Below are 11,534 nucleotides of genomic sequence, written 5' to 3'. Positions count from 1 at the left end.
TGATGATGGTGATATGGAAAAAATGTAAAGGACCAACTTGTTACAATTAATTAACATAAAGAACACCTAAGTGGTACAAAAAAAAAATTAAATGACCAATTTGTTACAATTAAATAACTTATAGGACCTCTGGTGTAATTTAACTTTTTTCTTATGTATGCATGCTTATATTTTTTTAAGAAAAACAAACTCATGATTAGTCATTTTCTCTGGTCTCCCAAATTACATGATTTTTAATCTAAAGTATTCATTTCAAATTGACAAGATACCTTATCAATCCTGGATCCGTTGCATCTTGGTTTCTCTTTAACTTCCCAATTGTTCATCAATTCAACGCAAAGCCCTTTGGGTCTTTTTTGTTTTCTTCTTGATGTAGTAGGTGGACTTGAAATCTAAATCCATATGTGGCTCAAAAGTTATTAATAAAATTTAAAACAATGAAATGCAAAAATATTCTCCCAAAGGTATATTCAAATATAAAATAATGTACAAATTACCTCGTTTGGTGGAGCAATGATGATGGTAGTATCATCATATTTTTAGGACTGTCATTTTTATCATTACCGCCATCAAAATTAGTATTATCGTCATTATCATTGTTGTCATATGGAAATATGCATGATATTGGTTTAGCATCATACATCATGTCATCTTCCTGATCAATTGACATGCATAATACAAGTATAATTAAGCTAACTATACATATTTCTCCCAAAAAAAGTAATCCAATGGATGTACAAAATATGAATGTAATTTATTCCATTAAATAGAAAATCTAATATGCTAAAGTTGATTTAATTTATATAGATATCAATTCATTATTGTCAAAGTATTGATAATAATAAAGAAAACTTTTTTAAAGGGGAATGGAGAAGTGTACTCGATACATAAAAGGAAACAAACTAGCAATTAAGGTGCAAGATGATCAAACTAGATTCTTTACTTTTATAATTCATTTCAAGAAACATTGATTGTTTCAAAATCAAAACACACTAATGAAAAATACACATTTCGCTTAGATCTTGAAAGAAAGAAAAAAATTAGAGAAATCAAAATGAAGATATTCAGAAAGATAAAGGTATGGAAACACGAGGGGGTTATAGAGAAATTGCATTATTTCAATATGTAATTTTAGGTGATAATTTCATCATTTACAACAGTGTATGGTATGTATTTCACAGACATGATATACACTACCGTACATGTGTATCATCCTTAATTAGATATCCCACCGTTAAAAATTTGATAAGTATTGTATTAAAAATCTCTTTTAAAATATACAATATATTTTAAAGTTTGATATAATAAATTCGGAAAAAAAGAATAACAAACAAGTATTTGTAAATTCGTATACTATGATTGACCAAAAGGATATGCATAGAACATGAACAACTTCTAGAGAGAAAACAATGATTTTTTAACATATGATTTATTAAATGACGAAAAAAGATAAATTCGAAACAGAAAACGAAAAAACCTAATATATATATATATATATATATATATATATATATATATAAAGAGAGCATAGATCATTGAAAAAATCTAGCAATTATACTTTAGTATTTACCTTTTCCACCCAAGTCTCTCTGTATTTGAATTTGGTTTGGCTGCCATGGATAGGAGTCTGCTTACTGCAAAACAAAGTGAACTCTGTAATTAAGTTTGAAAATATTTTGACATCAAAAATATAAAATGATATCCCTTTTAAAAGAGAGTATTGCAAGAAAAAGATAATAAAAAAAATAATAATAATACGTTACTACCATATATTTTAATCAATATAAAGGGTTCATGAGAACATCAATATTGGAAATGAATAGACACAACATTGTTGAGGGTTTTTTTTTTTTGGTTACACATTGTTGAGGGTTTAAGAATCCTCTTTTCCCTTTTATAAAATTAAATTAAATAAAATGATAAATTAGGGTGTTACAATTTGGGCTTAGGTAATTAGTCCAATTAGTTGTTATTAAGTGGCCCAATATCATATTGACTTCAATGCTTCACAGATGCACTTTATGTTTACCATAAAGACGTTTGAAATGAGCTTCGAGTGAAAAATTAAATTTGTATATGTATTTATTTTCTGTATAATGCCTATTTACACGCCACAATCGGATATACTGTCAAATCTATCTTTCAATATCTATGCTCTACCTATGAAGGGAACCAACTGGTTAAGGAAGCTAAAGCTAACCAATTGGTACATCAGTATGATCTCTTAAAAATGAAGGAAGATGAAGATATTGACACTATGTACTCAAGGTTTCAAACTCTTGTGTCTGGCCTTCAAGTTTTGAAAAAGAGTTATTTTGTACTTGATCATGTCAAGAAGATTCTTAGGAGTCTTTCTGCCAGGTTCAGACCAAAGGCTACAAACAACTATTCAGGAAGCAAAGGACTTGAATAATCTAAGCTTGGAAAGTCTCATAAGCACTCTTAGCAACAAAGCTTCAAGTCTAAGGCACAAAGGAAGGAAAAATCTTTCATGACTAACAAGAAATGACCCATTAAGATATGAATACCTAGAAATGAAGTTGTTTACATTTCGGGTACGACTCGAGGCAAAGCATTGGATTCAATCCTAACTCCTAGAGAATGGATATTCACAAAACATGATGGAAGGAATGCATGTGTTCCAAGTCCTAACACTGAAAGAGAAGGACTTATGGTAAGATAATTACTGTTGATCCCTCCCTCTCATGTAATTATTGTTTTGTTGTTTAAGTTTTTGATAGATCTCAATGTAATACACTTAGCATAAATTAATTATGTGATAGTTATTATGTTATGATGTGAGATATAAGAATCTGCATAATTATCAATATAACAAGTTCATAAGGTACAAATGTCTTGTCAATATGTGGCAAAATTAGTAATCTTAGATATAATCTATCTATAGTCAATTTGAGAAAACAAAGACTGTGGATCTCGAGTTATACCCATCATTGACCATATATGGAAGAATTTAATCTCATTGTTATGATTTGAATTTTGGTTTGTTAACTCTTTAATGTCTTCTGATAGTTCTATAGAGAGTGTCTAGCTATCTAAATCAACTGTACTCATCTCATTGCTAAACACTCATTGCTAAAATCAAATAAATGTAAAATGGATGGTAGAAGAAGTTGGATTATATAGTACCTGAGAGAAGAGATATCCAAATTACAAGGTAATTTATTTGCTAGTTTTAGTCAAAAGATTTTTTAATGAGGAGAGAGAAAGTAGAGAGAGAGGGAGAGCGAGTTTCAAGTGAGGGGGGGAAAGGGACATCTAAGGGACACAAATCTGAGGGCAAAGGGTGGCAGCCGGAGTCTTCCCGACGTGGTGGCCGTCACCTTGATAAGGTGACCATTCCTTTCTTTGTCACAAAATTTCCAGACGAGGTTACATATGAAGATCTGTGGAGGATTTTTCAGCAGTTTGGAAAAGTGGGTGAGGTTTTTATTCCTAAAAAACTTGACAAGTGGGGAAGAAGGTTTGCATTTGTGAGGTTTAGGGAGGTGGAGTTTGTAGAGGAGCTGGAGGAGAGACTGAAGGAGGTTTGGTGGGGAGATCATAAACTCAAGGTCAACAGAGCTAAGTTTGGGAGGGAGGAGAAGGGAGCTTTGGTTCAGACTCAACCACGGCAGCAGAGGGTGGAGTTGAAGAACACAGTACCAGGAAAGTCATTCAGGAGTGCGCTGCAGGTAGAGAAGGGGTCTGAGAAGGAGGGTGAACAGATGTTAGAGTTCCCCTCATTGGAGATTCTCCCTGTGCAGGAGCTGTTGGACGAGCTCCAACATTCTTTTGTTGGCCGTTTGTCTCTTCACATGGAGGCGGAGGCTGTTCAAACCTGCCTTTTTATGGAAGGTTGGAAGGGAATCTCGGTGGTTTCTATGGGGGAGAAAATGGTCCTGCTCAAAGGTAACAAACCTGATGTTATCCCAAATGCAAGGGCGGAGAATTCAGCGTGGTGGAAGGCTACTTTCTCAGAAGTGTTGCCTTGGTCCCCCAACTTGGTGGCTTCATCTCGTAGAGTGTGGGTGCAGATGAGGGGTACCCCTCTTCATGTTTGGCATGAGGATTTTTTCAAGAAAGTGGGTGCACTATTTGGCACCTTCCTGGATTTTGATGAGGATACGATCGGGAGGAAGAGATTAGACGTTGCCAACATCCTTATTTCGACTAAAAGGATGGGGAGGATTGATGAAGTGGTGAGCATCAAAGTGATGGGGGCGGTTTACCGTATTTGGGTTGCCGAAGGTTTGTCTGTGTCTGAGGAAGGGGAGGGGAGCGTGGACGAGAGGTCGGATACGTCCAAAAACAGGGTTGAAGTTTGGGCGGAGGAGGACGAGGCGCCGGAGAGGGAGGAGGAACGGTTGAGTTCCGGTGATGAGTTTGAGGAAGAGGAGGGAACAGTGCGTTCCGTACATCTGGAGTCAGAAGATGGAGACAACTCACCTAGGCCTTTCCTAGGGTCTGCAGGATCTAAGGAGGTAGAGCAGAGTTTTGAAAAGGATGTTGGTGAAAAACAGTCTGAATCACCAATGGAGGAGGAACACGTGGATAGATTTGAGGAAGAAGTGTTGAGGTTGGAAAAGGGGAGTACTGAGTTAGGATTTGTTGGGGGCTTAGGAAATCTTGGAGGTCAAAAGCTGCCAAGTGGCGAATCAGGAGAGGATGTTAGCGAGGCCCACCTAGATAAATCTCTTCAAAGGTCACGTGAAGAGGAGACAGAAAAGGTGAATTTTGAATTACAGCCACTTGTTGATTTGGTGGGGCCGGCTGGAGGGAATTTGGTCATTGGGTCGGATATGTTGGGGGTGAATGGGGATCCGAACCATATTATGAATGGGATGGGGCCTTCTGTTTTGGGCCACAACTCTGCCAAGCCCAGTAAACCTGATTCTGAAGATACAATTTCTGATTCATCTTTTATTCAAGAGGTGGTTAGCAAGAGGAGGTGCAAACAGAATACTTATAAAAAACAAAGGGCTCTGGCCCTAGGAAATTCTAAATGTTTGCAGTTCGTGAAGGCAACTAATGAAGGAAAGGGTCTGCATAGGAGGAAAGGTGGGATCGGTGAAGGTGATCTGAAGAAGAAGGCAAAGATAAAACAGGGCCCTGGAGATGTCTTGAAGCATGGAGGTGGTTTTCTAATTGATGAGGATGAAGGTGGGAGTGGCTCGAGTTCAAGCTATAAAGAGGTGGGTAGTCCGGTTGCTTCAGCCTCTGGTTTGCATTTGATTTTGGAGGAATCAGGGTCTTTGGTTCCAGAAACACCGATATCTACATTACCGGTTATAAGTAGGATTGACTTGGATGCTTCACGAATTAATTCTTTACAAAAATCCAATGGCATCATTTTTTCGGTAAGAGACAAAGGTATTGCGTCTAGAATGGCTGAGTTAGTAGAAGAGGAAGCTACCAAGGTGGGTAGCAAGGGGATAGAGGAAGGTGATCAATGATAGTGCTCTCATACAATGTTAGAGGCTTGGGGGGGAGAGTAAAAAGAAAAGCTATAAAGGAATTGGTGATGGTCCATAGGGTGGATTTTTTGGCGATTCAAGAATCAAAGCTTGAAGAGGTGTCCGACTCGGTGTGTCGAGGTTTATGGGGAGGGGAGGATTGTGATTGGGAGTTTCTTCCGGCGATTGGGAATAGTGGAGGTATTATCTCAATATGGAGGAAGTCCGACTCTAACCTTCTCTTCTCTTTTGTGGGCGAAGGTTTTGTGGGAGTTTGTTTGGAATGGGGGATAAATAAGGAGAGATGCTTTGTGGTGAATATTTATTCAAAATGTGATTTAGTTGCTAAACAAAGACTTTGGGCTAACCTTATTTTGTTGAAAAACACTTTTGGCGATGGTGCTTGGTGTATGGTTGGTGACTTTAACGCGGTTAGTCACGTGGATGAAAGGAGGGGGGTTAATTTGGTTGCTACTTCGGCTTTGGTATTGGAAGCTAATTTATTCAATGCTTTTGTCGTGGAGGTGGACCTTTTTGATGTTAATCCGTTAGGTCGAAAGTTCACTTGGTACCATGCGAGTGGACGCTCTATGAGCCGTATTGATAGAGCTCTTATTTCGGATAGGTGGAGTAGTTGCTGGGGGAGTGTATCTCTTTGGGTTCTCCCAAGATCTATTTCGGATCATTGTCCGCTTCTAATTAATTATGGAAATACGGATTGGGGTCCGAAGCCTTTCCGGTTTAACAACTTTTGGTTGGAAAACAAAGCTTTTAAAAAATTGGTGGAGGATGTGTGGAGAAGCCAACCGGCCCAAGGTTGGATGGCAGTGGTTTTAAAATCAAAGCTTAAGGGGTTAAAGACGGCATTAAGGACATGGAGCAAAAATGAATATGGGAACTTAGATACCAAAGTGGCGTTGTTAGTAGAGGAGATAGCCGAACTTGATGTCAAAGGAGAACGTGGTAGGTTGAGTAGTGCCGAAGTGGAATTGAGGAAATCTAAGTTTGATGAGATGTGGAAGCTCCTTAAATGCAAAGAGGCATGTTTGTTCCAAAGGTCCAAATCCAAGTGGCTTAAGGAGGGTGATGAAAACTCGAAATACTTCCATAGGTGCGTAAAGGCAAGGGCGGCTAGAAATTCTATTAAGGCGATAAAGGTGGGGGGAGATTGGGTAGATACCCCAATGGAGGTGAGAAGGGAGGTGGTGGACTACTTTAGAAAGCAAGTGGAGGAGGATAGGTGGGAGAGGCCGACGTTGGATGGGGTCCCGTTTGCTACGCTATCCGAGAATGATAATAGAGATCTTGTGGCTCCTTTCATGCTTCTTGAAATAGAGGCGGTGGTGAAGGAAAGTGATGGGAACAAAAGTCCGGGCCCCGATGGATTTAATTTTGCTTTCTTTAAGGAGTTTTGGTACCTTTTGAAACACGAAATTCGTATCATGTTTGATCAATTTCATGCAAATGAAAAGCTTCCGAAGAGCATTCTTTCATATTTTGTGACCTTGATCCCCAAGGTTAAAGCGCCTATGTCTTTAAAAGAATATCGCCCAATCTCTCTCCTTGGGTGTCTTTATAAAATTCTTTCGAAGGTGTTGGCCACTAGGCTTTCGAAAGTAATGAACACTATTATATCCGGTTCCCAATCCGCGTTTTTAAAAGGAAGACATTTGGTGGATGGAGTGTTGGTGATTAATGAAGTGGTGGATTTGGCTAAGAGAGCGAAAAGGGAGTGTTTAATTCTTAAGGTGGACTTCGAGAAGGCCTATGATTCCGTAGATTGGGGGTTTTTGGTATATATGATGAGAAGGGTGGGTCTTTGCGACAAATGGATTAGGTGGATGAAAGCTTGTGTGTGTGGAGGTTCTATGTCCATTCTTGTAAACGGGAGTCCAACCGAGGAGATTAATGTTCAACGGGGTTTGAAACAAGGGGATCCGCTAGCTCCGTTCTTGTTTCTCCTAGTGGCGGAAGGTTTTAGTGGCTTGATGTCGAATGCGGTCAACCGGAATTTGTTTCATGGTTTTGAAATCAAGAGAGGTGGTACTACAATTTCTCATCTCCAATATGCCGATGATACTCTTTGTATCGGAGTGCCGACGGTTGAGAATCTCTGGACTTTAAAGGCGATATTGCAAGGATTTGAGATGGTGTCCGGTCTAAAAGTTAATTTTCACAAGAGTTCTTTGATTGGTGTTAATGTTCATAGAGACTTTATGGAGGCCGCGTGTGGTTTTTTGCATTGTAGAGAAGGAAGCACTCCGTTTACTTACTTGGGGTTACCGGTTGGTGCAAATTCCAAGAAGCTCACTACTTGGGAACCCATGTTGGAGAAATTACGCAATAGGCTCAATTCATGGGGTAGTAAATATGTGAGTCTTGGTGGTAGAGTTGTCCTTCTTAATTCCGTTTTAAACGCTATCCCTATTTTCTTTTTGTCATTTATGAAGATTCCGGCTAAAGTGTTACAATTGGTAATCCGCATTCAAAGGAATTTTCTTTGGGGTGGAGTTCGAGGGGGTCGCAAGATTTGTTGGGTAAATTGGAGGAAGATTTGCCAACCGAGGTGTAAGGGAGGCTTGGGGGTGAGGGATGTAAAATTGGTCAACATGAGCCTTATGGCTAAATGGAAATGGCGTCTTCTTCAAGAGGACGAACCTCTTTGGAAAGCGGTATTGAGAGATAAATATGGTGACTCGATTTCCGGTTTCCCTCCGGAGGATGGTTTTAGGTGGCCACGACACTCATCCGGTTGGTGGAAGGAGTTGTTGATGTTGGAAGGTTGTGTGGGTGAACATTGGTTTGCTAATAGGGTGGTCCGAAAGGTTTCCAATGGAAGGTGTACAAGTTTTTGGCATGATAAATGGATTGGTGCCCAATCGTTAGCTCTTACTTTTCCTAGAATTTTTTCCATTTCTTCGCAAAAGGAGGCAACGGTTAGAGAGGTGTGGAGCGAGCACAATGGTGTGGCTTCTTGGAATCTTCGGTGGAGGAGACAACCTTTTCTTTGGGAGAATAATCTTATTACAAATCTTTTGACTCTCTTAGAAGGAAAGAGGTTGGAGGAGGAGGAAGATAAGTGGGTGTGGTTGCCGGAGGTAGGAGGTTCCTTCTCGGTTAGTTCATCCTATAGAATTCTTGAGGAGATTGAGATTTTGGATGGGGGTTTGAGTGTGGAAGAGGAACGGGTGTTTGTTAATTTATGGAAGAGTCCGGCGCCGTCTAAGGTGGTGATCTTCTCTTGGATGGCTCTTTTGGATCGTATCCCCTCGCGGTCCAATCTAGCATTTCGTGGTGTTCTTGCCCCTGGGGAGTCCCGCGGTTGTGTCTTGTGTGGTGAAGGAGAGGAGACCACTTCTCATCTTTTTTTGCATTGTAACGTCGCTTCGTTGATTTGGCGAAAGGTGTTGGATTGGTTAGGTATTAACTTCATCACTCCTCCTAATTTGGGTACGCATTTTGCTTGTTGGAGCTTTGCGTGTAATTCTAGGCGTCTTTCAAAGGCCTTTTGGTTGATTTGGCATGCCGCGGTTTGGTCAATTTGGAAAGAACGAAATGCTAGGATTTTTACCAATCAAGCTAGGCATTTCGATGAGGTTGTGGAAGACATAAAGGTGTTATCTTGGTGTTGGACGTTAAATCGTCTTCGGATTGCGTCTTGTCTTTTTTACGAGTGGAGTTGGAACCCGAGGGAATGTTTGAAGAGGAGAGGATAGGGAGGGCAGGTTGTTGTTCGGTTGCTGCAACCTCTGAGCAGGGACCGTTTCTGTTGCTGTTTTTCTGCATCTAGCTTGTTCGTTTTGCAGCGGTTGCCATCCTTGTTTGCTGGCTGATATGTTGGTGCATGCTGTCCTTGTTTTTGCTGGTGCTGCTTGTTGGTTCATCAGGTTTGTGTTGGTGTAGTGGCTGGATGTGGTTTGCTGCGGCAGTTTTGGTGTGCTAGTATTTGGAGGTTGTGGCTCGGTGCTGTTTTCCAATTTTGGTGTGTAGCAGCGGACGGTGGTTTGTTCCTTAGTGGGTGTGGCTGTTTTTTGGTGTTGACGCACGGGTATGCATGTGGTTTATCATGTGTATATGCCTGCGTCAATTCCCTTTTGGGTGTGCTTCTGTTTTTGGGTGGTTTTTTAAAGGGGTTTTTGTTCGAGCCACCTTTCTATGGCAACCGATTTCCCCTTTTTGTATATTTATATTTGTTTTTTCTCCACCCGAGCTTATTAGTGCTCCTCGCACGGGCTCGTTGGTTTAATATATGCCGATTCAAAAAAAAAAAAAAAAAAAACAAGTTCATAAGGTTCTCAAGTCTAACAAGTTCATAAGGTTCTCAAGTCTAAAGAAGGGACAACACTTTTGTAATCAATTTTTGAATCTGGTTGATCAAAAAGGATATTGGTTTATGAGAGTAAGTAATGGTTAATGACTTTGATATAATAAGATGACAACAGGCCAACTATAGATTAATTTCTATAATTCAGCAAGTTGAACTAGTGAAGGACTATTAGTGTTACAACAACACTCAGATGCTCTTTAAAGGGGAATGGCATAAAATAACTTTTGAGAAAACAGGAAGGAAGGAGTATGAACAAGTCATACATGATAACCACAACAAGAGAACTTAGTTAATTTCTCATAAATTAAGTTTAGACATATGATCTAAACTGTACAAAATGAGATCTGAACAAGATCTGTTATGAACAAGAATATCATCTGAATCTGTTTAGAGAAATAAACCAAACATGTCTCATCTTCATAAGTTTAGATATACTAGTTATATCTTAAACATCTGAATCTTTCAAAAGCAAATTGTGCCCAATTCTTCTAAGTGTATTCCTCTAGGCATTATAAAGAAAATGAATATATACAATTTTAAAAAACATATAACCATAACCTAATATGAGATATAAAAACCAACACATGATATTTGATTTTTTTAAAACAATAATAATTGGACTACTATATATTTATTTATTTTCTAAGAAAAACAATTAGGGATCCTACTTTACAAATTTGAGCCATGTTTCACTATGATTAACATAATATTTAACATGATCACTATATTCAATAATATATCTGAATCAATGACCTAGAACATAATTTTTACTAGTGACAAATAAAAAAGTTTTGTGATCAACTCATCAATGAAGTTAGATCTAATAATTTTATTCATAAACTTTTTTCTTAACAATAACACAAATTATTTCTATAGGCTAAAAATTGATCTGATAATTGAATAGAAATTTGAAGCAAAATAAGCATTAAAAAGAATATATTCATACAGTAGTTCCTTGAAGGACATCCAATAAAATAACAACGATGCGGAGATATATTCATATAGTATGACAAATATGAAAATAAATTGTTGATGATATACCTTTGGTATTTCATCGATTTGATTATGTGATTTATAATTATTTTTATTTGAACATCTTCATCTTCATCTTGATCTGCACATTCACCTTCATCCATTGTTACAGCATTTAAATTAAACCGTCCGATCAACAAAATTTAAGCAAAAGGGTTTGGACAAGCTATTCGATCCAGAATTCTATCGATGGGTGATGTCGTTGTCAATTTGGATGTAAATCGAATATAATGGGAACAAGTTGACAACAAGATATTCTTGAGATCAAGTTGACAACAAGATTAGTTTATGAACTTGTGAGATGAATATAAGAATTAATCAATTTCGGATTCCAAGAGACAGCGAGATCTTGAAAAATGATTAATAAATAAAGAATATCAGAGAACACGAGAAAATAAAAACAAATTATATGAAAAATGACATCTGGAGAACAAAGACGGAGTAGAAATAATGAAGAAGCATTATTGAAAAGAATTAGAAGAAATGAATGAAAAAATATTGTCGATGCGGCCATATTTATATTGAATGAGTAACAAAAGATAGGATGGGCCATCGGGTTTTGAGATAATGGGCTTCGGCCGATTACTCATAAAAACTAGAGAGTTGCTCTTCCCCTATTTAGAATTACTCATTCCCCTAAAAAAGTTGAGCGTGAGTTAACTCATGTATGTGTATTTTCAACGTGAGTTAACTCACGCAGATGCATTTTTCAACGTGAGTTA

The 11,534-nt window shown here is 38.3% G+C and overlaps 1 protein-coding gene across 1 annotated transcript; it reads right to left on the bottom strand.

Annotated features, from left to right (window-relative positions):
• Positions 1–203: 203 nt before the first annotated feature.
• On the bottom strand, positions 204–11,211 carry LOC146904647 (uncharacterized). The gene is made up of 4 exons (XM_085724878.1): positions 10,822–11,211; positions 1,571–1,634; positions 498–655; positions 204–392 (listed from the first exon to the last, which is right to left on the bottom strand). Exons 1-4 carry the CDS (start codon positions 10,914–10,916, stop codon positions 326–328), a joined length of 384 nt encoding a protein of 127 aa, XP_085581004.1. The 5' UTR covers positions 10,917–11,211; the 3' UTR covers positions 204–325.
• Between the last annotated feature and the right edge of the window lie 323 nt (positions 11,212–11,534).

Source organism: Medicago sativa, chromosome 7, assembly GCF_051527215.1.
Source record: "Medicago sativa cultivar Bolivia chromosome 7, Bolivia_mono, whole genome shotgun sequence".
Lineage (NCBI taxonomy): Eukaryota > Viridiplantae > Streptophyta > Magnoliopsida > Fabales > Fabaceae > Medicago > Medicago sativa.
This window is presented reverse-complemented; position numbering and strand designations above follow the sequence as displayed.

Coding starts and splice junctions, on each gene's coding strand:
- LOC146904647 (XM_085724878.1), bottom strand. CDS start 10,916: ATGGATGAAGGTGAATGTGCAGATCAAGATGAAGATGAAGATGTTCAA. Junction 1,635..10,821: donor AAATCGATGAAATACCAAAG/GTATATCATCAA, acceptor TTTGTTTTGCAG/TAAGCAGACTCCTATCCATG. Junction 393..497: donor TCATTGCTCCACCAAACGAG/GTAATTTGTACA, acceptor ATATGGATTTAG/ATTTCAAGTCCACCTACTAC.